The sequence below is a fragment of the Apodemus sylvaticus genome, chromosome 1, assembly GCF_947179515.1.
Source record: "Apodemus sylvaticus chromosome 1, mApoSyl1.1, whole genome shotgun sequence".
Classification (NCBI taxonomy): Eukaryota; Metazoa; Chordata; class Mammalia; order Rodentia; family Muridae; genus Apodemus; species Apodemus sylvaticus.
Window position 1 is genome coordinate 105,524,731 of NC_067472.1, and position 26,884 is coordinate 105,551,614.

At 41.9% G+C, this 26,884-nt stretch overlaps 1 protein-coding gene across 4 annotated transcripts in view; it reads right to left on the bottom strand.

Moving 5' to 3' along the window:
• C2cd3 (C2 domain containing 3 centriole elongation regulator) overlaps nt 1-26,884 on the bottom strand; it is a 104,951-nt gene that overhangs the window by 76,599 nt on the left and 1,468 nt on the right. For all 4 annotated transcript variants that reach the window (XM_052157584.1, XM_052157592.1, XM_052157601.1 and 1 more), the window contains exons 2-7: nt 26,023-26,292; nt 20,996-21,153; nt 10,652-10,875; nt 9,751-9,998; nt 7,939-8,071; nt 7,395-7,481 (exon numbers count right to left, since the gene is read on the bottom strand). In XM_052157584.1, coding sequence (XP_052013544.1) covers nt 7,395-7,481; nt 7,939-8,071; nt 9,751-9,998; nt 10,652-10,875; nt 20,996-21,153; nt 26,023-26,292 — 1,120 coding nt within the window. The remainder of the gene's footprint in view (nt 1-7,394; nt 7,482-7,938; nt 8,072-9,750; nt 9,999-10,651; nt 10,876-20,995; nt 21,154-26,022; nt 26,293-26,884) is intronic.

A 26,884-nucleotide genomic window follows, 5' to 3' on the forward strand; every position in this document is an offset into this window, starting at 1 on the left:
CCATTGGTCCACTTGTCTGTCACTATGCCAATACCATGCAGTTTTTAACACTATTGCTCTGTAGTATTGCTTGAAGTCTGGGATACTGACTCCCCCAGAATTTCTTTTGTTGTTGAGAATAGTTTTAGCTATCCTGGGTTTTTTGTTATTCCAGATGAATTTGAGAATTGCTTTTTCTAACTCTGTGAAGAACTGAGTTGGGATTTTGATGGGGATTGTGTTGAATCTGCAGATCGCTTTTGGCAAGATGGCCATTTTAACTATATTAATCCTGCCAATCCACGAGCATGGCAGATTTTTTCCATTTTCTGAGGTCTTCTTCTATTTCCTTCTTCAGAGACCTGAAGTTCTTGTCGAATAGATCTTTCACTTGTTTGGTTAGAGTCACACCAAGATACTTTATATTGTTTGTGGCTATTGTGAAGGGTGTCATTTCCCTAACTTCTTTCTCAGCCTGCCTATCCTTTGAGTATAGAAAGGCAACTGATTTGCTTGAGTTGATTTTATAACCAATCACTTTGCTGAAGCTATTTATCAGCTGTAGGAGTTTCTCTGGGTGGAGGTTTTCCGGTCACTTAAGTAGACTATCATGTCATCTGCGAATAGTGATAATTTGACTTCTTCCTTTCCAATTTGTATCCCCTTAACCTCATTATGTTGTTTAATTGCTCTAGCTAGAACTTCAAGCACTATATTGAAAAGATATGGAGAGAGAGGACAGCCTTGTCTAGTCCCTGATTTTAGTGGGATTGCTTCAAGTTTCTCGCCGTTTAGTTTGATGTTAGCTATAGGTTTGCTGTATATTGCTTTAATGATGTTTAGGTATGGGCCTTGAATTCCTGTTCTTTCCAAGACTTTTAGCATGAAAGGATGCTGAATTTTGTCAAATGCTTTTTTCTGCATCTAATGAGATGATCATATGGTTCTTTTCTTTCTTTGAGTTTGTTTATGTAGTGGATTGCGTTGATGGATTTCCTTATATTGAACCATCTCTGAATCCCTGGGATGAAGCCTACTTGATCATGGTGGATGATCGTTTTGATGTGCTTTTGGATTCGGTTGGCAATAATTTTATTAAGTATTTTTGCATCAATATTCATAAGGGAAACTGGCTTGAAGTTCTCTTTCTTTGTTGGATCTTTGTGTGGTTTTGGTATCAGCGTAATTGTGGCTTCATAGAATGAGTTGGGTAGAGTTCCTTCTGTTTCTATTTTGTGGAATAGTTTGAAGGGTATTGGTGTTAGGTCTTCTATGAAGGTCTGATAGAATTCTGCACTGAAGCCATCTGGTCCCGTGCTTTTTTTGGTTTGGAGACTTTCTATGACCCTTTTTATTTCTTCAGGTGTTATGGGACTGTTTAGATGATCTATTTGATCCTGATTTAGTTTTGGTGTCTGATATCTGTCTAGGAAACTGTCCATTTCCTCCAGATTCTCCAGTTCTGTTGAGTATAGGCTTTTGTAGTAGGATCCAATGATTTTTTTGAATTTCCTCAGTTTCTGTTGTTATATCTCCCTTTTCATTTCTAAGTTTGTTAATCTGTATACTGTCTCTGTGCCCTTTGGTTAGTCTGGCTAAGGGTTTATCTATCTAGTCAATTTTCTCAAAGAGCCAGCTCCTGGTTTTGCTGATTCTTTGTATGGTTCTCTTTGTTTCTACCTGATTGATTTCAGCCCTGAGTTTGATGATTTCCTGCCTTCTACTCCTCCTGGGTGAAATAGCTTGTTTTTGTTCCAGGGCTTTCAGGTGTGTTGTTAAGCTGTTAGTGTATGCTCTCTCCATTTTTTTTGGAGGCACTCAGGGCTATGAGTTTTCCTCTTAGAACTGCTTTCATTGTGTCCCATAGATTTGGGTATCTTGTGTCTTCATTTTCATTAAATTCTAAAAAATCTTTAATTTCTTTCTTTATTTCTTCCTTGACCAAGGTATCATTGAGTAGAATATTATTCAATTTCCACGTGTATGTAGGTTTTCTGTTGTTTTTGTTGCTATTGAAGACCACTTTTACTCCATAGTGATCTGATAGGAGGCAAGGGATTATTTCAATCTTCTTATATTTGTTGAGGTGTGTCTTGTGACCAATTATATGATCAATTTTGGAGAAGGTACCATGAGGTGCTGAGAAAAATGTATATTCTTTTGCTTTAGGATAAAATGTTCTATATATATCTGTTAACTCTATTGGTCCAAAGCTTCAATTAGTTTCACTGTGTCCCTGTTCAGTTTCTGTTTTCCTGATCAGTCCATTGAGGAAAGTGCAGTGTTGAAGTCACCCACAATTATTGTGTTAGGTGCAATGTGTGCTTTGAGTTTTAGTAAAGTTTCTTTTATGAATGAGACTGCCCTTGCATTTGGAGCATAGATGTTCAGGATTGAGAGTTCTTCTTGGTGTATTTTTCCTTTGACCAGCAAGAAGTGTCCCTCAGAGTCTCTTTTGAAGACTTTGGGTTGAAAGTCAATCTTATCTGATTTTAGAATGGCTACTCCAGCTTGTTTCCTGAGACCATTTGCTTGTAAAATTGTCTTCCAGCCTTTTACTCTAAGGTAGTGTTTGTCTTTGACACTGAGGTGTGTTTCCTGTATGCAGCAAAACGTAGGGTCCTGTTTACGTATCCAGTTGGTTAGTCTATGTCTTTTTATTGGGGCATTGAGCCCATTGATGTTAAGAGATATTAAGGAATAGTGATTATTACTTCCTGTCATTTTTGATGTTATTTTTAAAATTTGATTGGTTATCTTTTGGGTTTGATGAAAGAAAGTTACTATCTTTCTCTTTCCAGGGTGAAATTTCCCTCCATGTATTGGTGTTTTCCTCCTATTATCCTCTGTAGGGCTGGGTTTGTGGAAAGATACTAGGTAAACTTGGTTTTGTCATGAAATATCTTAGTTTCTCCATCTACGGTGATTGAGAGTTTTGCTGGATATAGTAGTTTTGGTTGGCATTTGTGTTCTCTTAGAGTCTGCATGAGATCTGCCCAGGATCTTCTAGCTTTCATAGACTCAGGTGAGAAGTCTGTTGTGATTCTGATAGGTCTTCCTTTATATGTTACTTGGCCTTTTTCTCTTACTGCCTTTAATATTCTTTGTTTAGTACATTTGGGGTTTTGATTATTATGTGACGGGAGGTATTTCTGTCTGGTCCAGTCTGTTTGGAGTTCTGTAGGCTTCTTGTATATTCATGGGCATCACTCTCTTTAGGTTAGGGACGTTTTCTTCCATAATTTTATTGAAGATATTTGCTGGTCCTTTAAGTTGTAAATCTTCACTCTCATCTATGCCTATAATCTTTAGGTTTGGTCTTCACATTGTGTCCTGGATTTCCTGGATGTTTTGGGTTACAAGCTTTTTGCATTTTGCATTTTCTTTGACTGTTGAGTCCATGGTTTCTATGGTATCTTCAGCATCTGAGAGTCTTTCTTCTATCTCTTGTATTCTGTTGTTGATATTTGTGTCTATGTCCCCTGATTTCTTCCCAAGGTTTTCTATCTCCAAAGTTGTCTCGCTTTGAGTTTTCTTAGTTGTTTCTACTTCTGATTTTAGATCCTGGATAGTTTTGCTTAGCTCTTTCACTTGCTTGTTTGTGTTTTCCCATAATTCTTTAAGAGATTTTTGTGTTTCCTCTTTCATGACCTCAGCCTGTTGACCAAAGTTCTCCTGTATTTCTTTAAGTGATTTTTGCGTTTCCTCCTCATTGGCTTTTGTATTCTCCTGAATTTCTTTCAATTATTTTTGTGTTTTCCTTGTAAGGGCTTCTAACTTTTGATCCATTTTCTCCTGAATTTCTTTAAGTATGTCCTTCATGTATTCCTGTACCAGCATCATGACCAGTGATTTTAAATCCAAATCTTGTCTTTCTGGTGTGATGGGGTATCCAGGACATGCTGTTAATGGAGAATTGGGTTCAGATGCTGCCATATTGCCTTGATTTCTGTTAGTGACGTTCCTGCATTTGCCTTTTGCCATCTAGTTCTCACTGGTGTTAGTGGTTTTGTTGTCAATGCTGGACTCACCAGTGCAAGCTGCCTCTTCCCAGCTGGCCTCCGGTGCACAGCTGGCCTCTGGTGCACAGCTGACCTCCTGCACTGCCTGGAGACAGGGTCTGTGGCCCAGGCTGTTCTAGAACCAGAGGCAGAGACCTGAAGTCTCCTGCCAGAGGCCTCAGGACTGGATCCTCTGCTCTGCAGGGCCGGACTCATAAGAGCACACTGACTCCTCCCAGCTGGCCTCCCAGGTGCACAGCTGGTCTCTTGCAGGGGCTAGAGATGTGGTGCTGTAGCCCAGGCTGTTCTGGATCCCAAAGCGGAGATCTGAAGGCTCCCGCCAGAGGCCTCAGGACTGGAACCTAAGCTCTGTGGGACTGGACCCACCAGAGTATGCCTCTGGGTGCACAGCAGGCCTCTTGCACTTCCTGGAGACCGAGTGCCGTGGCCCAGGCTGTTCAGATCCTGAAGTAGACACCTGAAGGTTTCCGCCCGGGGCCTGCTGGACTCACCAGAGCACACTGACTCCTTCCAGCTGGCCTCCCGGGTGCCCCTCTGGCCTCTTGCCGGGCCTGGAGATGTGGTGTTGTAGCCCAGGCTGTTCTGGATCCCAAAGTGGAGATCTGAAGGCTCCCGCCAGAGGCCTCAGGACTGGAACCTCGCTTCCCGTTATTTTTGATGTTATTTTTATGTTTGGTGGTTATCTTCTTTTGGGTTTGTTGAAAGAAGATTACTATCTTGCTTTTTCTAGCATGTAGTTGACCTCCTTATATTGGCGTTTTCCATCTATTATCCTTTTTAGGGCTGGATTTGTGGAAACATATTGTGTAAATTTGGTTTTATTATAGAATATCTTGGTTTCTCTATCTATGGTGACTGAGAGTTTTGCTCGGTACAGTAGTCTGGGCTGGCATTTAGGGTCTGTATGAGAGCTGCCCAGGGTCTTCTTGCTTTCATTGTCTTTGGTGAGAAGTCTGGTGTAATTCTGATAGGTCTTCCTTTATATGCTACTTGGCCTTTTCCCCTTACTGCTTTCAATATTTTCTTTGCTTAGTACATTTAATGTTTTGATTATTATGTTCTGGGAGGACTTTCTGTTCTGTTCCAGTCTGTTTGGAGTTCTGTAGGCTTCTTGTATGTTCACGGGCATCTCTCTCTTTAGGTTAGGGAAGTTTTCTTCTATAATTTTGTTGAATATATTTACTGGCCTTTAAGCTGTAAATCGTCACTCTCTTCTATACCTATAATGCTTAGGTTTGGTCTTCACATTGTGTCCTGGATTTCCTGGATGTTTTGGGTTACACGCTTTTTGCATTTTGCATTTTCTTTGACTTTCTATGGTATCTTCAGCACCTGAAATTCTTTCTTCTATCTCTTGTATTCTGTTGTTGATGTTTGCATCTATGACTCCCGATTTCTTTCCAAGGTTTTCTATCTCCAAAGTTGCTTTCCTTTGTGATTTCTTTGTCGTTTCTACTTCTGTTTTTAGAGTCTAGATGGTTTTGTTCAGTTCCTTGACTTGTTTTGTGTTTTCCTGTACTTCTTTAAGAGATTTCTATGTTTCTTCTTTAAGGGCTTCTACCTGTTAACTCATGTTCTCTTGTACTTCTTTAAGGGAGTTATTTATGTCCTTCTTGAAATCCTCTATCAGCATCATGAGATGTGATTTTAAATCCAGATCTTGCTTTTCTGGTGTGTTAGGGCATCTAGGACTTGCTGTTGTGGGAGAGCTTGGTTCAGATGGTGCCATGTTGCCTTGGTTTCTATTGGTAATGTTCTTGCATTTGCCTTTAGCCATCTGGTTATCTCTGGTTTTAGCTGGTGTTGCTTTCTCTGACGATGGCTTATCTGTCATGCAAGCCTCTGTATCTGTGCTCCTGGGAGACCTGTGCTCTCTGTGTACACAGGTATGTAGGTATTACCAGGAGATCCACTCTCTTGTGTTGTTTTTGGGTATATAGCTCTGTAGCCCCAATCAGTTCTGGGTGTAGGCAGAAATCAGAAGACTCCTGTTTCAGGCTGCTCTTAGGCTCTTGTGTCCTCAGGATTTCCAGCTGCTTCCTCTGAGCTTCAGGGCTGGTCCCACCTGTGCTGACTGTCCTCTCTGCACTTCTGAGTGGTTAGCTACCTTGGTGTACCACTTGGGTATGACACGCTGTGGCAGAGGATGGTCCCATTATGGAGACAAAAAACAAGAGGGCTTCTGCCAGAGGTTTCCAGATGTGATCCTCTGCACTGCGGGGGTGGTTCTATCTGTGTTGTCAGGCCTCTCCCCACTCCTGGGTGGTTAGCTACTTGGGTATATTCCCTGTGGCAGGAGATGGTCCCAAGCCAAAGACAGAAACCAGAAGGCTTCTGCCAGAGGGTTCCAGATGTGATCCTCTGACCTGTGCTGACTGTCCTCTCTGCGCCGCTGGGTGGTTAGCTACCTTCCTTTGCCATATGAATATGGCACCACAAGTGTACATTCTTAAACACATCTTTCTCATATATGTTTAACACATTGCTTTCAATCTTCCCAAGACAGTAATCCTTATAGTAACTGTACTGGCTGGTTTTGTGTGTCAACTTGACACAGGCTGGAGTTATCACAGAGAAAGGAGTTTCAGTTGGGGAAGTGCCTCCATGAGATCCAACTGTGAGGCATTTTCTCAATTAGTGATCAAGGGGGAGGGCCCCTTGTGGGTGGTACCATCCCTGGGCTGGTGCTCTTGGGTTCTATAAGAGAGCAGGCTGAGCAAGCCAGGGGAAGCAAGCCAGTAAGAAACATCCTTCCATGGCCTCTGCATCAGCTCCTGCTTCCTGACCTGCTTGAGTTCCAGTCCTGACTTCCTTTAGTGATGAACTGCAACGTGGAAGTGTAAGCTCAATAAACCCTTTCCTCCCCAACTTGCTTCTTGGTCATGATGTTTGTGCAGGAATAAAAACCCTGACTAAGTAACTATTCAAGATGTTAATAATATTCACAACAATAGCTACCAATAACCAACTACTATGTGCTAACTCCTTTATATTACATCATTTCTTATCCTCACTGCAGTTTTGCAAGTTTGCAAGTTCTTTTGGTGGTTCTGTAGCTGAGATAACTGCCTAAGGCCTCAATGCTAAGTAACAAACATAACTCTGCAACCTGACTCTAATTAAAATCCATCACACCACATTAACACAGATGAGAAGAGTGGGGAGACAAGAACAGAAAGCTGGATTGGGGGTCATTTTGTAAGCAAAGCCCAAAAACTAGGCTGTCCACTGGCTTAGCCCAAAGAAAAGGCTACCCACTGGCTTTTTATTTAATGGGCAAACAGTGCTAGTTTAAGGACCCAGAAAGAAGTGAGGACAAGGAAGTATTGCTGACAATGTACTCAATGACCTGGAAGAAGCTTTAATGAAAGAAAGCTAGAAAGGAATCCTTACCTGCCCAACAGCAGCTGGATAGCTTTGGTGTCAGCCGCGGGGAGAAGGTCTGCACTGTGGCCTTTACACTGATTCTCAGATGAGTTCCTAGTGCCAAGGTGTGGGAAATACTGTCAGGAATGGCAACAGATAGGAAAAGTTCAAATCCTAACCCAAGTAAGAAAGAGTAGAAGGCACTAGTCTGACTTAGAAAATTTAGCATTTTTAGCCTTACCCGCCTTAGATGTATATAAAACTTTACACTTTGCAAAGTTCTTCCCAACATCAGAATCCTATTTTATTTATGAAGGGAGGGGAAAAAAATCTTCATTGTATATACAGGCATTCTAGTTTAGAGTATGAAGAATTTATTATTCATTTATATATTTAGCAAACATCAAAGCTAGGTGTTAGATTCTGAAATTAGGCTACCCTTTTACTACAGGCTCAGCACATTAAGAATTATTTGCTGAACATTCATTCCCTAGATCATCCCATTCAGAACAACAAAGGCGATAACAGCTCAGAAGTGAGCTGCAGGGGCCTGTGCATGCCCCTAACTTACAGCACTGATGATCTGGGAACATCTTCTGCCGTAGGAGGAGGAACTTTGTCCAGCAGCACACTAGTATCTGGGCTGGAGTTCATTGCAGAAATCAACATGGCGTTCCGCAGCTTATTGCCTTGTTCTAACAGAGCTGAAGCAGTAGAAACAGAAAATGCAAAGGTGAAGTCCAGCAGCACGGGTGTCAATAGCCAGCACTTGTTCTCCTTGGGGAGACCCTGCAGGGGCCTCTGCATCCAGTCTCCCATCAGCCTGGCAATTCCTTGAGGATGTTGTTCACTTAACAACATTGTTTACTTGGTGTCTGCCTTGTGTTTAGAGGTGTTACATCAAGGAGTAAACACTCTTTCCCAGAGAGACTGATCCTTCTATGGGAGTTGTTATGTCTCCCAACTGATAGCTTGTCTGTACACAATGCAGTTAAATGGTGCCTAGGATTCATTTTTATAGCCAGATACCTTATTCTCTTATTGATACGATCTATGATATAAAGCCTAACTTGTGGAAAGCAGTTATACCTATAATGATCTAGTCTAAATTTGTGTTTTCATGAATGAGAATGCCAAATTGAAGCCCATGACTCAGTTAAGTTCCCATAGCAGGACCATGGAAAAAGTGAGATGAACCCATGGTTTCAGACTGTTTAACTAATAGAAGTCACCCATCCCTGAGCTAGTGACAGCAGCAGCAATAGCAAAGGGCACTTATAAGCCCTTGCGTGTGCCAGGCATCACTCTTCCTACCTTGCAGCATCCCTCCGAGATAAGTACCCTGCCGAGTCACACATCTGACATCTGCACTGCAAGCATCCTTTTGTCTATGGTTTCATGTTCTGAAATTTCAGTCAAAAACATTAAATGGAAACTATGTATTCCAAGTTTAATTTGTGTGTTGTTCTAAGTAGTGTGATGAAAATTTAATCCATTCTATGCTGAAACATCCCTTTATCTAAGGTTGGCCACACTGCATATTCTATCTGCTTCTGAGCCTCACAAATGCTATTTCATTTCTCAGATTTACCATTGTGACATTTCAAGAAGGGTGCTTGCTGTGCTATCAGTCTGAGTTGGATAAGGACACATGGTTAGAGGACTGAACCAACTCTTACAAGTTATTTTCTGACCTTCACACATGTGCCATAGCACATAAGTGCCTGCACTCACAAGCACAGATACATGTAAAAGGAAAATTTTAAGCGAGGCTAATCATCTCTATCACATGTGGTTTTATTGATAAAATTCTGAGTCTAAAATACTCGGCAAGGAACATTTTGTGTTTAAACTTGCATCAGTGGGTTCGTGCCTGAGCATGTGCGCCTGCGGTGGGAGAGTAGAGCATGCCACCTGAATGTGTGTGGAAGTCAGAGAACAACTTGAGGAGTCAAGGCTCTCTTTCACCATGTGGGCCACGGGGGATCAAACTCAGGTCAGCAAGGCTTGGCGGAAGCAGATGAGCCATCTTCCTAGCACCACAGAGGATATTTGAAACATTCTTAACACAGATGATAAATGCCTGAGATGACTCATGTCAGGTGATATGATCACTACCTACTATATACACATCCGCAAACATCTTACTGTAGCCCATAGACACACACCATTGCCACTTACTAATTTAAAGTAAACACATCTAAGCAGTAATCACTTAGCAGTTTAGTAGAGCTGCCTTTACATGAGTCCCTGGATGACACCAAGTCTCACACTTTTATTTGGCTACTTAGTTCATAGCGAAGTCTTGCTTCCCTTCATGGCCTGGCTAACAAGCAGAACAAACCCAATAAATGCAGCATAGACTGAGGTAACAGACACATACCTGAAAGAAGGTCCTTTGTAGGGGGGTTATTTGAAGACAGCATGCATGAGTCACTATGACTCTTGGCGACTGTACTAATTTGTGGCTGAAACTCAGAACTGTTCAGGAGGGACAGCTGCTTCTGTGGGGCTTTGCCTCTCAGAGTTATATTCTCTCCATCCGCCCCTTGAGTAAGGTGACGCTGTAGTCCACACAACGAACTCTTTACTGCATCGGAGTTCTCTGCAAAGTACAAGTGGTCCTTTCCCCTGTTAGGAAGAAACAATGCCAGCAGCTTATACCCCGTCTTGGGAATATACCATCTCCTCAGAGATTGGGGACCAGGGAGGGCACTGAAGCTGGGGCTTTGGAACAGGTGGTTTCCTCTGCAGTGTGATTGTGTATATCTGCTTTTAATCTCCTTATAAAAAAAATTGATCACAGTTGTGGGTTGTTCCTTAAGTGATACAAAATAGATACCAGCACACAGGGAAAGGGAATGTGTATGTGTCTACACAGACTCTGATACAATGCAAATGCTTCACAAGTAATTACTTAAGATAAATATCTGTTTCTTATACTTCATTTTGTTTCACAAAATAATTCCCTTTCCCTCTTTTCCCTCACAGGCAGTATCAGCAAGGGCTTCTCTACAAGACTGTGAGCAGTCCTTAGAAATGGTGGTTTTGTGACTGCTGTATTTGGGGCAGGCTAAGCATACATTCTCCCTGAGTCCCAGGAGTTGTGTCTTGTCCACTTTGTGCCAGTCCCTGGTATCCAACCAGGCTGGCAGTGGGAACTAAAGAGCTATCTGCTGAGAGTGTGACTCACTTCTGCCTTCAGCCTTTCAGTCTACCACAGATGACACAGAATGAGAACAGTGAGAGTGGCAGGCGTAGAGACTCGGAGATGAGATCATTACCTTGGTGTGGTTGACCTGCTGCTGTTGCCTGCTAATTCTTTCCCATCAAATTTGATGGTAGGTACCCTACAAGACTTTGACAGGATCACAGACTGATTGTTGCTGGACTCAGTATTCTCCCTGAGTTCTCGCTCAGATAAAAGCACATTTTTTGTCACTTCAGTGGCAGGAAGAGGTTTGTAGCTGTCATAAGTTTCTGACAGAGGCTCCAGGGCAAGTGAGACCTGAAAGAGAATGAAACAGAACAAATTTTCTTCAGTTTCTAGCAACTTTTACTTATCATTTTTTACTTATCATACTGACAGATTATGCATCCCTTGAAGGTAAGATTTCCCTACCTGACAGAATTCCTCACAAGCCTAGGTCTCGCTTTCTACCTACCTCAAAATCCTTTCTCACTAGGCTCCCAGGACTCCTCCACCCCTCTGACCCAGACAGACCAATTGCCTCTGGTTTCTACTGAGCACTCTCTATTCACTACTGTGTGCCTTTGTTTACTCCGGCCTTGATTCATTATGTCTGTAATGACATCAAGACCACTGCATTCCTCCTGTTTCTTCTTACCCTCTATCTAGTCACCAACAGCCACTATTTACTACTGAATACTTTCCTATAGGCCAGCAAAATGCTGTGTTCCTCATTTAGAAACACCTCAGTGATGACACTACTCTGCCAGGAATTTATATTATCTTAAGTATAAGAATAAGAAAAAACAAAGCAGAGATCATATGTGGTGGTACCCACGGAGTAAGGCCCAGCATGTAAGGGGCAGAGGCCTATTTGCATTTTTTACTTATCATACTGACAGATTATGCATCCCTTGAAGGTGTGAGCCATATCCTCTAGTGTTCTACAGATTGATAGCACAGCACCGTAGGTATGGCACTGACGCTAACATGTCTGAGGCTCTGATCAGTAGATGATTGATTAGCACAGTGCTGAAGGTATGGCATGACGCTAACACGCCGAGGCTCTGATCAGTAGATGCCGTGGTCTTTGCTTGCATTCTGACTGTTGCTTGGCACAGAGAAGTCTCTACTGTCCTGCTGGAGGTAAAGATAAAACACTAAGAGGAGACACAGCTTCTGCTGCCGGAGATAAGCTCTTGCTTGTAGCCTAGTTTTGTGGGGGCAATGCAAGAAGATCCTTAGAGCCTAGGACGTGGGAGCAACACAGCAAGACCTTACCGTTTATCACTGGCTAACGACCTAACTGCATTGTAGAAGCAGAGGAGGCACGGGGAATAAAGGTATCCCTGCTCTTAAACTGAACTTGTGGACTGGCCAGTAGGGTTTGCTTTTCCCTAAGGAGACTTAGTATCCACCAACTCACAAGCCTGCTGTGACATTGGATAGTGGACAAAGGCTCAGAGAAAAACCTTGAATTTTTCTCAGCATCTTGCAATCAAACTTAGGGCTGGCCTAACTCATCTGTCAATATTTATTGATACCAGCTCTATGCTAACTGCCTGGGACAGAGAGATGACTAAAATACTCTGCCCAGAAGATTATGGACCTTACAGTGGGAATTTAAATAATCTAAAACCCAAATGTTACTGCTCAGGTAAGAATGTGTACTAGGTGATGTGGAAACACTAGGAAGACAGCTGCATTTAGGGAAGAGGTGAGGAATGGCTTCCTTGAGCACAACACAAATGACTCAGCACAAAGTACCAGATGAAGCTGAGGTAAATAAAACAATGCAGACTAAGGAAAAACATCTAACTGTGGACGCATTAGAAAGATGAAGTGGCCAGCCGGTTGCTTATGCTGGGCCTGACTCCCAAGGCCCCTGCTTCTCCATTCCTCACACATCCCTCATTCCTCTCTACCCGCGCTCTGCCTGTTTCACTGAGCCCCTCCCCGGTTATGTTCACCCTGTTCATGTCTCTGCCAGGCCATTAGTACGTCAGTGTCTGCCTCTGTCTGCTTGCCTGTCTTTCTCATGCTGGGAGCTGGAGCTGGGTCCTCATACACGCTAAGCACATGCTACATTCCCAACCAGCTTTTCCATGTTATGCAAACTACTTTACTTTTTAAACTGGAGATTCCTCCCTTAAAATGTTCCCAAAGTTTTCTCCAAAGCAAACAGTTTTCATCTGTGAAGATAAGGGAACTAACACACTCTACCATCTAAATATATCACCCTCTTCTGAAGCCCACGCCATCCACATTCACCATAAATACGCTGCATGCGTCTCCCATGTATAACAGCAATGTTAAGGATTCTCATCTGTCTTCTAGCAATGACTCAGGGCCTTTTTAGTACTAAGTTGCCTACAGTTTTCTACTTATATCTGTGGAATCTAATGTCCAATTTTCAGAATTATGCTTGGCAATGTAACATTTAAAAATGATTAAGCAATGCTTTGAAAATTACATTTCTTACAAAATTTGGTATCTCTGTCTTTTCTTGAAAAATTAGAAGATCCAGCAATGCTGAATCACTGTGCTCACGTGGCAAAAATGAGCTGGAATAGACTAGTGACTTGGTCAGGACATGCATCCAGCTGCACAGCATATCCGAGTGTGAGGCAAGGTGACAACCACTCTCTGTTGCTACATCTGGGTTTATGATTATTTTAATTTCCTATAGTAAAACATCAATTTTATAACTGCAGTTTTATGACTTTACACATATGTATACACCTATGTAATCACCACAATCATGAAAGGGAACAGTTCCATTATCTCAAAAAACTCATGTTATTCCTTTGCAGTCACGCCCTCCTCACTGCAAACCGCCACCATCACTCGTGATGGTTTTCTAGACTCAACAAAGACAAAAGCCATGGCCTAGTGTGTAAGCTTTGGAAATTCTTTGGAGATTTACTGTGGTGCTGAAAGTATCTATGCTTCTTTACTGACTAGAACCCAATGCTGATGTCTGATTGTACTGGTTACTTGCTTAGCACTGAAGCAGTCCTGCAGTCCTGGGGTAAGCTCTTGAGGATAGGACTGTTCCTCCTGTACAGTGCTGGCCCCAGTTTACTGGTATTTCTTGGGGATTTTGAGGCCTAGGTTCATGGGAAATACTGTTCTTCTATTTTCTGTCTCTACTCTTGGTATCAAAGTGTTATATGCCTCAAAATAGTGTTTTCTCTTCTTTGATTTTTTTGGAACAGACTGATGGTATTTTTTTTTCTTCCCTTAAGAATCTGAAGAATTTGCTAATAATTTGTTAGGCCTAGAGATTTGTTTTTTGGCAGATCTGAAACTACAAATTCAACTTTACAGCCCCAAGTCTACTCCGGTCACTTCTTCAGAGTTTCTTGTACTTCACAGCCTGGGAAGAACTGGGCCATTTCATTTGTCAGACTTCACCATGTAGCATTGCTTGTGGCATTCTTTTAATGTCTGTGAGTTCTGTAATCAGCTGTCTTTCTTACAGCAGAAACAAGAGGGAAGTAGAGTGTTTCCTTTTAAAATAAGTTTATACTCATTGTACTCAATGATGGTTTTCATAATGACGTTAAAAAAAAAAAATCTGTGGGCCTTGTGTGTTTGTGTGCCTGAGTGCAGGTATGGGTATGCAGGTGTGGGTATGCAGGTGTGGGTATGCCATGTCCAAGGAAGAAGACAGTCTTGGGTGCTGGGTGCCTGAGACAGTCTCTTGCTCACCAGTGTGTAGACAGGCTAGTGACCCATGAGCTGTTAAGGATTCTCCTGTCTCTGCCTCCCATCTCGTAGGAACACTGTGGTTACAGACATGTCCTACCAAGTCCAGCTTTACATGGGCTCTTTAGGTCTGAGCTCAGTCCACACACTTGCACAGCATGCACCGAGCCACGGTGCCATCCCCACATCCCTCATGCCAACATTTGAACTCCAGCATATTCAGTGTCTCCCCACTGTCACCTGTTCCCCGCCTACACCCACCAAACCTCTTCATCTTTTAAAACAGCCATGATTCTACTTTTATATCATATATAAGAGTGCATACGCAAAGAAAATATAATGTTTCTATGCCTACGAAGGGAGAAAAGGAGACTTAGAAAATTTAAAATAAATGGGAACAGGTATGTTTCATTATGGAAAAGAATATATTTCTAATGAGTAATATCTGGGCAAAATGTTACTGTCCAATGTTAAATTCATACCATCATGAAACAGGAATACAAAAATTTGGGCTGGAGAGATGGCTCAGCAGTTAGGAGCACTGACTGCTTTTCCGAAGGTTCTGAGTTCAAATCTCAACAACCACATGATGGCTCACAACCATCTGCACAACTACAGTGTACTCATATACATAAAATAAATCTTTTTTTTTTTTTTAAAAAAAAAGGAATATTGAAATTCAAGGAGATTTTAAAAACTGAAGTAGAGTGAAAGCAGCTCTATGACATGACAGTCAGATGTGCTAGAAAGAATCAAAGCCTAATATGGATAGTAAATTTTTTATTTATTTAATTTTTGTTGTTTGGTTTTTTAAGACAGGGTTTATCTGTATAGCCCTGGCCATCCTGGAACTAATTCTAGATCAGGCTGGCCGCAAACTCATAGATATCCACCTGCCTCTGCCTCCTGAGTGCTGGTATGGTAAGTTTTTTTAAAGGACTCCCATCAAATGTAGCTGGATTTGTGTGTAGTTAATGCTATTAGCATATGTGGGTCTAATGGAATGCCCATTGTGCAGGATGCTGGTGGTAATGCTGCATATGCTCACAGTACACTGTATCCCCATCAATTTCTCTTTGGAATCTTACTGGTTCCTATACTGTTACAAGAGGCTTGACCAACTTATTTTGTAGAGGGCCAGGATAAATATTTTAGGCGCTGCCAGATGTGGTGGCTCACGCCTTTAATCCCAGCACTTGGGAGGCAGAGGCAGGCGGATTTCTGAGTTCGAGGCCAGCCTGGTCTACAGAGTGAGTTCCAGGACAGCCAGGGCTACACAGAGAAACTCTGTCTCGAAAAACAAAACAAACCAAAAAAACCAAAAACAAAACAAAAAAACAAAAACAAAACAAAATTTTTAGGCGCTATTACATATTTTTCTTTTACAGTTAAAAATATAAGAAGTCTTTCTAGCTCAAACGCTATGTGGGAACCACCAGACATCATGCTAGCCCTTTTCTGCCATAGCTAATTTCTCAGTCCTGTTACTCTCACTGTGCCTAAAACCTCTCAATGTGTGTGCTTGGCTGTACCGTTCCAACAGAGTGTTTCTGTAGTTTCATCTCATTTCATGCTGGCAATAATGCTTTACACTATTTACAAATGGGATATTGAAGGTCAGCAAGTATAAATGATGTTTTAGTTAGGGTTTCTATTGCTATGAGACACCATGACCATGGCAAGTCTTATAAAGGAAAACATTTCATTGGGGCTGGCTTATAGTTTCTACAGTTTCAGAGGTTTAGTCCACTATTGCCATGGTGGGTCATGGGTGCATGCAGGCAGACATGGTGCTGGGGAAGGAGCTGAGAGTTCTGTATCTTGATTCACAGGCAGTTGGTGTGCCACACCAGGCCGACTTATAACACTTCAAAGTCTGCCCCCAGTGACACACTTCCTCCAACAAGGCCACACCTTCTAATAGTGCCATTTCCTATGGGCCAAGCTTTCACATACATGAGTCTATGGGGGCCATACCTATTCAAACAACCACACATGATTATCTACTAAACATGAAAATTAGTTTGGTAACCAGGTTCTCTTTGTCCACATCTACTTGCTTGTTACTGAGCATACATGCACATGTGTGTCCAGGCACAACTGCCTGTGACAGCAATGTGGAAGGCAAGACTGAGCTAGGCAGGTTTCTTTCATCACTGTTCTTAAACCATATTCTTAAACCATAAACAAAGCAACCACTGAACCTGGCGCTCTCCGGTCAGCTACACTGGCTGAAATCTGCCTGTCTTTCCAGCCCCGGGGTTACAGGTGTATGCAGCCACGTCTGGCTTTTCACACGGGTTCGGGGAATCCAAACTTGAGTCCTTGGGCTTGCACAGCAAGTACTTTACTGAGCCATCTCTGCAGCTGCATTTTCCCCGCTCTGCCTGCTCTTCCTCCTCTCTGCAGCTGCATCTTCCCCGCTCTGCCTGCTCTTCCTCCTCTCTGCAGCTGCATCTTTCCCGCTCTGCCTGCTCTTCCTCCTCTCTGCAGCTGCATCTTTCCCGCTCTGCCTGCTCTTCCTCCTCTCTGCAGCTGCATCTTCCCCGCTCTGCCTGCTCTTCCTCCTCTCTGCAGCTGCATCTTCCTCCCTCTGTCCGCTCTTCCTCCTCTCTGCAGCTGCATCCTCCTCCCTCTGCCTGCTCTTCCTCCCTCTGCCTGCTCTTCCTCCTCTCTGCAGCTGCATCCTCCTCCCTCTGCTGGCTCTTCCTCCTCTCTGCAGCTGCATCTTCCCGGCTCTGCCTGCTCTTCTTCCTCTCTGCAGCTGCATCTTCCCCGCTCTGCCCGCTCTTCCCCCTCTCTGCAGCTGCATCTTCTTCCCTCTGCCCACTCTTCCTCCTCTCTGCAGCTGCATCTTCCCCGCTCTGCCCGCTCTTCCTCCTCTCTGCAGCTGCATCTTCCTCCCTCTGCCCGCTCTTCCTCCTCTCTGCAGCTGCATCCTCCTCCCTTAGACCGCTCTTCCTCCTCTCTGCAGCTGCATCTTCCTCCCTCTGCCTGCTCTTCCTCCTCTCTGCAGCTGCATCTTCCCCTCTCTGTCTTCTGTACCCTCCTTTACTGTCACTAATCTGGGAAAAAGGAATTTTTTTAAATGCTTCTTTTTTTAAAAAAAGTTATTAATCTTAAATTTTTTTCTTTTAAATTATATGTGTGCGGTTATGAGCATGTGAATGCAGGGCGTGAGGCCGGAGGAGCCCTGCAGGCAGCGTGAGCTGCCCAACATGGGTGCTGGGAACTGAACTACAGGCCTTTGGGGAAACAGCAATTACTTTTAACCACTAAGCCATTATTTCCAGCCCTGGAACAAGGAAACTTAAGTTGTTGTTTCACCTTTACTGTAACTGCCCCTTATCTCCAAACGCCTTCTCTTTCAGAATCTGACTTCTGTCTTAATCATCTATCAAAAACAATTCAAAAATTGAATGACCTTTAAACTTAAAAATACACATCTCATTACATAAATTACATTTAAATATGATCAAAAATAGTACAGCTACTTTGGAAAATTCTGGTAGTTCCTCAAAAAGTTAAACAGAGTGCCATGCCAACCAACATTTCTCCTCCTACTCATGTGCCCAAGGGGACTGAAAGCACATGTTCACAAAAGATCTTAAACAGAGACGTTCACAAAAGCCAGTAAGCCAAATACCGGTTAGCTGAGAACAGACAAACAAAATGAGGTCTACATATACAACTGAATGTTTCACCCACCAGAAGAAAAATATACTAAACCTTAAAAATGTTATGCTAATTGAGAGAAGCCAGTTTCAAAAGAGCACATACTATTCTGTCTGTATATTTGAAACAGCAGGCATGGGCGATGTATAAGGACGGAAAGGAGACTGGTTTGCCAGGGGCTGGGGCAGGGGATCATGGAAGGGAGGAAGGCTAGTGGGTATAGTATTGGGTTTTAGAATGAAAGAAATGTCCTGGAATTAGAAAGTAGTAAAGTCCATATAATTTCATGAATATACTTAAAAAAAATCTGAACTGTACACTTTAAAAGGGTGAATTTCACATTTCCAAATTGTATCTTGATCATAAAACCATAGCAACACCACAAAAGGCCACAGAGAATCCTATATGCCTACTGCTATTATCATCACTTATTTCTCCTTACACATCAATCATGTGCACACATGTAGTACCATCTTAATTTCCTTTTATCATCAGACTACAAATATAATTCTGTTGAACAAAATATTTTCACTTCTCTAGTACTAAAAGGCATTGCCATAACTAACTCTAAGAACACACAGCGTGCTCTTGCTTTTTGTGGCATGTCTGTTAAGACTGTCAGAGTATCATTATACAGGCTTGATGCAAAATCCTACACCGTCAGAAACACATGGGCAAACAAGACTCACTTCACCACACAGCCATCAATAGAAGGTGTATCACTACTTTCTAAATAAACACGTCATAAATCTAGTGAGAAAACCCTGAGCTCCTCCACTTAGTCTCTGGTAGTTCGAGTTGTTAGTCTGTTGCACAGATGTCAGCTGTGTGTACTTCTGCGGTGCATTTTTGTATCTGGCAACGTTAAGTCCTCTTTCCTTACCTTGTCTTGGTTTCTTTTCCTATTCATCTTCTGTATTAACTTTAGAACAAATTTGGCAAGGTGTAAAACCAATTGAATTTTTCATTTCATGCTGAATTTCTTCCCATGTTGTAAGTTTTAGTTTTTTCGGTTTCTTCTGGGAAAGAAGAAAGCTTCCTGTGAGGTCCCTCAGCCATGAGCCTGTAAGCTCAAGGGCACATCTTAGGAGCTTTGCTCACCTGAATGTTCTCCTTTGAGCCGTCGCCTGTGTCCAGCCCTACTGTTTGGCCTGGATGCACCTATAGACCCCACATTATACCTATAGCATAAAACGTGGCTGGGTTTTGTAGTTGTTGCTGCTGCTGTTGTTTTGTTTTGTTTGAGACAGGTTTTTCTCTGTGTAGCCTTGGCTGTCCTGGAACTCACTCTGTAGACCAGGCTGGCCTTAAACTCAGAGATCTACTTGGCTCTGCAGAGGGGCTGGGATTAAAGGTGAGTGCTAATGCCTGATTTTTTTTTTTTAAACAAAACAAAACATGGATTCTTTAAAGTGAAATCTTTCAGACACTTGGTGGCTTTTTGGACATGAATACTCTTGATGGCCTGGGTAGTTTCAGTGTTCTTAAAATGAACATGAAGATTTGAATCTCTTGATTTGCATGATATTTTTTGCACGGTTTTCTGGATCAAGAGGGTAGGAACCATTTTCACAGGTCATCTCAGGCTGCTTTCAGGAAGAAGTGTGAAGCTGCTCGGAGAATCCATTCATCACTTGAATTTGTAAAATGTGAAAATTAAGTGTTTACTCTGAAGCTCTCTCTCAGAAAGGAATCCTTTAATAGTCTTCCCAGGTTGTTGGGAATGGTTTTGTGCACTGTGTATTCAGATGCTAATTGCTGTGCCCAGAGGTCTGGGCAGTCCAGACCTTAGCATTGTCATAACTGGAGCATCACCTGTCTAAATCACCTTTAAAAATTCTTTTCCATCATCTCTGATTGGTTAATCAAGAACTGATTCAGCCTATAGCTGGGCAGAAGAGCATAGGGCAGGACTTCTGATCCCATTCAGGAATTCCCAAGCACTAAGAAAGAGACAGAAAGAGGAAGAGATAGACCAGCAGGATTCATCGGGAGGTCACGATGGGAGAGCAACCATGAGGACACACATGGACCAAGGCAGGCCAGGGTGAGCCTCAGATGTGAGTAACGGGGTGTATGGCTGGGAAGTACTCTAGGCCAGCACAGCAGATCAGAATAGTTCAGAACCTGCCCAGTTTAGTGCTGCAGCTTATTCATAAAATAAGGTCTCTGTGTTATTTACTTGGGAAGAAGGCAGGTCCAGCAAAGCCCTGAGAATTACATTAACTCAGCATCCTCTGCATACCTACAGCCTAATATGTATCATACTGTGTTCTAGAAAACATTAGCGAACCTTCGTTATTTCTGTATTAGTGACACAGAAAAGTGCATCAAAAATATAAGTTGGATCAATGAGTGACAATTTCAAAGATAGCATTTAACATGAGTCAAACAAATGCTTCTTGGCACTATAATAGGAACCGAGGGAAATGAAAATATAGTCTCGTTTAGGGAGTCTAGACTCTAAATGGGGATCCCACCAACAAACAATTCTGGATACTGCACCAGAACAACACCATCATGTATCTATGAATTCAATCCAGTGCAGAGAACAGAGCAGCAGACAGTGTGAAAGCAACTTGGATGCTGGATTCAGAGAGGGGGGTTGCAAAAGTAAGTACAGTCTTTGGGTAAGGAATGAATAAGTCACAAGGTTAGACTTTGCATGAGACATGAAATCATGGACCTATCCTCTCTAGAAGGCTCAACTTCTGCCCCCAGACCGTATTCTTTGTAGTTGCCACTAGTTGGTCAGACATGAAATATCCCTGACAAGCTCCTGTATTTGAATACTGGATCTCCAGCAGGTGGGGTCTAGTGAAAGATTAGAAGGCACTTGGGAGAGACTTGAAGTTTATAGGCTCCTGACCTCTTTGCTTTCTGATCTTCCCAAATGCAAGCAAGCAGCCTCAAGCTCCTGCTGCATATCTTTCCCACAAGTGGCAGTATTCTCAAATCAGGAGTCAAAATAAACCCTTACTTCCTATCAGGTATTTGGTCAGAGTAATGAGAAAAGTGGTAACACAGCAGTAAAGAACTAGAACATTTTTACCTGAAGTTCTCCAAGTTTCTTCGATGCTGGTGAAACAATGGTAAAAACCCCACTGATTTGATGGGTTGGAGACAGCTGGGCGAGTCCACTGATCTGAACTCTGCCGACCGGAAGATGATCAGATTTGGTGATTACTTCCAACACCAGCATGGCCATATCTAATCAGAAGCAATTACAACATATTCAGATCGCTTCCACTATTTGTTTTTCAGAGGTAAGCTAAAGAGCATAAAATGAACAACTAAATGTAAGTAAACCAAGCACTTACTTACCATACCATCTGAGGAAGGAGGAATAAGCCAACACCAAAGAACAAGACTTTTAGAAAAGGATGACAAATACTGCATATTAAAGAGACTATATGGGATACCTAGCATGCTAAGTACGTGGTAAGAAACCAACTTTCATAGGCTAGGGAGGATGGCTTTGTGGGTAAACTGCATGTCTTGCAAGCTCAAGGATCAGAGTCCATTCCCAGAATCCTTGTAAAAAAGTCACAAAAGGGGTCATATACACTTGGGAGTCCCAGAAGTGAGGAGTGGAGACAGGTAGATACCTGGAGTTTGCAGGCCAGTCAACCTAGCAAGTGCCACCACAGTGCCATCTTGGTCTGTCTGTCTGTCTCTCTGTGTGTCTCTGTCTGTCTCTGTCTCTGTCTCTGTCTCTGTCTCTCTCTCTCTCTCTCTCTCACACACACACACACACACACACACACACACACACACACAAGAGATAGAGCCTAAGCAACAACATCTGAGAGACATACACTCATAAACAAAAGATACCTTTAAGAGTACCAGTTAATGTACCCAGCCAGGTGTGGTGGTATAAGCCTTTATTTAATCCAGCACTGTAGAGGTAGAGACAGAGTAACTGATTTCTGTGAGTTGGAAGTCAGCCTGGTCTATACAATAAATTCCAGACAAGCCAAAGCCATGTAGTGAGACCCTGTCTCATTAAAAAAAAAAAAAAAAAAGTACTAGTAAATGTATTTGGCAAGAACTCGAGCACTGGTTCTAAAATATTGAAATACAAATTTAACCAATCTTGAAGTTACTTCATTCTCAATCTCTGAGTGAGAAAAGGACTGCTCTGGCATGACTTCAGGGGTTGGGCCTGACCTCCCAGTCATTAATTGCTTGTTCCTAAGTTATATTTGCAGTATTAAGGTACTGAAAACACTTGAAACCAAGACAAATAGAAATAGACCCCTTAATTACATTCTACAATTTATCCCTCATCTCCTCATGATCTTAACTATAGAAAGAGAATAAAGTGTACACAAATGGAATTTAAAATCATGTCAGGACAGTACAAATTCTGAATATTTTCTTACCAATGCTGAGAAATGGTTCATTAATACTATTTGTCCAATACATAAATGAAAAGTAGGCCTTATAATGACAAGATCCATGTGGGTTTTTCTTGGCTCTAATATTCATGAGCTGTTTTGGTGGAATTCATAACCATCTATAAAATAGGCATCTTAACATCTGTGTGGGGGAACTGAGGATACTACATATAGATTACACAGGACAGAGTCTTCCCACATCGTAGTTACTGAATGATTTTATATGACTTTAAACAAATTATCTAACATACCACAGCCCTTTTCTGGTAGTCATCTCAAAAATTATATAAACTGATACAAAAGTACTCTGGAGGCTGCAAATGATATACACATGTGGATTAAGAGAAATGCACCAACATCTATTGCTTACTTACTAATAACTAGACTCTTTCATGCCTCATTGTTCTCTTTATAATTTATTTTTTTTAACTACACTTCTATTTACTTATTTTTGTGTTATATGTTTGAGTGTATCACAGCACACATGGAGAAGTCACAGGACAACTTGCAGGAGTTAGTTCTCTCCTCCTACCATGTGGGGCCTGGGGATCAAACTCAGGTCATCAGACTCGGTGGGAGGTGCCTTCACCCACTGAGCCACCTCACTGCCCACAGCCCCTTTTCCAGAGCAGAGGGCAGAATCCAGGACCTTAGGACAGGAACTCTAGCACTGAGCTAACCACCAGCCCCTGGCCCTTCTTTACAATTGTTTGGTGTAGGTGTTTCTAACTCTAGGTGGGGGTTGAACAAGATCAGAGAGGTCACATAACATTTCTAGGTTCACTAAGGGTTTTTTTGTTTTGTTTTGTTTTGTTTTAGTATAGAATAGAGTTTATTCAGGGAATGAAGGGAAGGGGAGTTAAGAGGGTAGTAGAGGCAGAGAAAGGCAGAGAGAGGGAGAGAATAGAGAAGTAGAGGCCGGCCATGACCTCGTGGAGAGAGCAGGGAAGGGAGGGAGGAAGAAAAGAGCCCTAGAGGGCAAGAGAGAACATGAGAACAAGAGGGTTCAGTAAGTTTTAAAGTTATCAAAATGGACTAAAGTTGACTATACCATGTTACTGTACTATACATTGCTTAAAGGAGAAAAAGCGTCATCTTTTTTTTTTTTTTTGGTTTTTTCGAGACAGGGTTTCTCTGTGTAGCTCTGGCTGTCCTGGAACTCACTCTGTAGACCAGGCTAGCCTCGAACTCAGAAATCCACCTGCCTCTGCCTCCCAGAGTGCTGGGATTATAGGCATGCGCCACCACCGCCCCGGCAAGCTTCATCTTTTTAGATTTACACTTTACCCTTCCCTTTTGCTGTGGTGTTATCCAGTATTACTCGCGTTCCCACTGTCACTCATTCCAATCCAATCCTCTAATACTCCTCAGTGTCACAGATGGAATGACCAAGCCCACTGAAATAGGCTTTGGAATGTTATGGGCACTATTTCCATCAAAAGAGTAAAAGTTAAAAAAGGCTAAAAGGTTAAAAATCTTATGTGTATGTGTGTTTGCCAGCATGTATGTCAGGCACCAGTTTTGTGCCTGGTCCCTCAGGCCTGAAGAAGGCCCTGGATATCCTGGAACTGGATGTTCAGCCTGTTGACAGCCTCTGTGTGAAATGAACTTTTAGTTCTTTGAATTTCAAATCCACAACTCTGAAAATGAGTTTAATAACCACAGCAGATGGACAGGCCCTCCCGGTGTGAGTCCTAGGGCCTCCCATGAGTCCTAGGACCTCTGGGGCTTCATCTTCATTCTCCAACTGAAGTTCCACCTTCCTTTAACAAAAAGGGATTTTAAAACATTACATCTGGAATGTTTAGCAACTGCTTTAACATCTTTTCAGAGTAAGATAAGATGGGTTAAAAGGGCGAGTAAACTGCACCTCACCAAATCCCAGGACCGTTTTCCTAAGACAGCAGACTTGAAAGGTTCACAAACCCTCAAACATCCTCCGACTCCCCGTGCTTTTGCTTTATCTGAACTCACTGGTTTGACATTTCCTCCCACCCTGGACTCTCCGCTCCATGTAATTCTATAAACTACTCCTTAGTCTACCTTTTGCATCTTGAGTGTGATATACAAGAAAAGGGTATAGAGAAGAACAACAGAATTCTACCCACACAGAATCAGAAACAGGCATACTTTCTCCAAGTTTTCAGTATAGTATACATTCTTAGGAAAGAATTAGAAACCTCTTGGATCTCCATTTTCTTTCCTTTTTTCTCTTTCATTTATTTACTTGTTAGAGGGGACACTGCCACAGGTCACAAGTGGCCCTAGGAGGACTGAGTGTCAGAGTCGGGTCTCTTCCTCTACCATGTGGGACCCTTGGGTTCCAACTCTGGTGGCAAGTGCCTTTGTGCTGAGTGACCTCGCTGGCCCATTTTGGCCATTATCATGAAAACATTATCATGGTTCTGTTAACAGCCAGCTCATCTCTTATAAGGTTTACACTATCTGTGTCCTATTCAAATGCCGTCTTTCCTAACTAGATAATGAAACTAGATAATGAAATCTGGGCATTGGCATATCATTTTGTGTTAGACTCCTTCAAATTATTGATGGGAAAATTAAAGCCCAGAAAGATGAAATAGCTTCTTCAATGAAAAGTAGCAAGGGTAAAATAAGATTCTGGTTTCCTAATAACTTACAAGATCCCCCCTTATTGACAACCTAGATTAGTCAAAATTCTCTATATATGGGATAATTACACATTAACTCACACCCTGTCATCATTCATTAATGCTTTGTGTCATTTCTTCTTTTTTCAACTAATCTACATGACTTCTTGGTAGGGACAATAATTGAAAACTTTATTATTCCATGCCTTAAATAATATCTGTGTAGACCTTATACCTACAGTGTAGCAGGTACTGAACCCATTACTTTACTTTTTTCCAATCAAGTTCCATGGTAAATCCTAATAAGGACATACTCCTCATAACAGGAAACTGAGACTCTATGACCTTAAGAAACTAGTCTGATGGTGATGGTACATCTCTTAATTTCAGCAACTGAAAGGCAGAGGCAGGTGGATATCTTAGTTCCAGGCCAGCCTGGTATACAGAATGAGTTCCAGGACTGCCAGAGTTATATAGAGAAACCCTGTCTCAAAACAACAACAATAAACAACACCTCCTAGGATCACACAAAAATCTAGAGTTCAAACTTAGCGGTCTAGACTTTGGCTATGTTCTTTCAACTCAACCACATTGTTTCTTCATGAAAATACCCAGAAGGTCAAAGGGTGGGTATTTGATCTCATTTTATAGGTGAGGAAATAGGTCAGAAATGTAAAGTTACTTTCTCTAAATCCCACACCAACTTGAATGTTCCTATGAGGTATAGTTATCTCATAGGATATACAAACAAATGTATGACTGTTGCTTTCTGTATTAAAAGACACTTTTTTTTCTTACTGAACTGCTAATCCTCCTCATTTGAGGATTTAAGTTTTATGAATAAATATCATTTACCATCTTTCTGAAATCTGGTAAGATTCAAAGTTAATATCATGAATCCAGCACTAAAAAGTGGAGGGAAAAATCTAAAGATGTTAGTCTCTGCCCTTAACTGTATGTTCTTGGCAGGAAAGACAGTTTAATGATGGTATCTGTTTAAATAATGGACTGCTGACACCAATTTCATATCAGGTTTGCGGTTAAGACAATACAAAAGAAAACCATACCTGTTAGATACGAGGTAAATTGCTTTGGACCACAACGAATAGCGTAACGGGTCGTTGTTCTCACAGCTTTAGGCTCAGTCTGCAAGGCATCCCTAGGACAAAAGAGGGTTCCATCGGATGTTTCTCCCCACCATCTTACTCGGACAAGTACGGAAGCAGGAGGCTTCGCAATCTTCCATACAACTTTATTAATAGTAAGTCTGAGAAAGCAGCGTAACTGCCCTTCAACCAGAGGTGGCAGGCTTGTCGATGGTGAAATGTCACTCAAACCTACAGAGGAATACAACAAACTGAGTTAAAATCTGATCTAACCATGGAAAACAGAATTTTCTTTTTTCTTTTTTTCCTCCTTGAGATATCTTACTAGGCTTGTCTGGAATTCACTTACTTAAAACAGGCTGGCCTCAAACTCACAGAGATCCTGAGAGCTGGGATAAGGTGTATTCTATATACTTTTTGAATGAAAAATAAGCTTTTCCTAACTGCTCTAATTCTGAGAAGTAACTAGAAAAACAGGCCATGGAATAGCCTACTTATGTTAATCCAAATTTTTCTTTAATTGAAAGATACTATTTGAAAAGACAAAAAAAAAATACAAAACAAAACAAAACAAAAAAAACCCAAGTGGACAGATTTTGAAAGTTTTGTTAAATACTGTTGCAAATCCATAGTTAAGCACAGTTAAGATACATTATCATGGGGGAGGGGCTCTGTGAGGGGGCATAGGGGCAGAGATTAGGATGTAAAATGAATAAATAAAATAATGGAGAAGATACATTACTTGTAACCTCACTCTTTTTTTGTTGAGTCAGGGTGTCTCAGTGTAACCAGCTCTGGCTGTCCTAGACCTGGATTTCTAGAC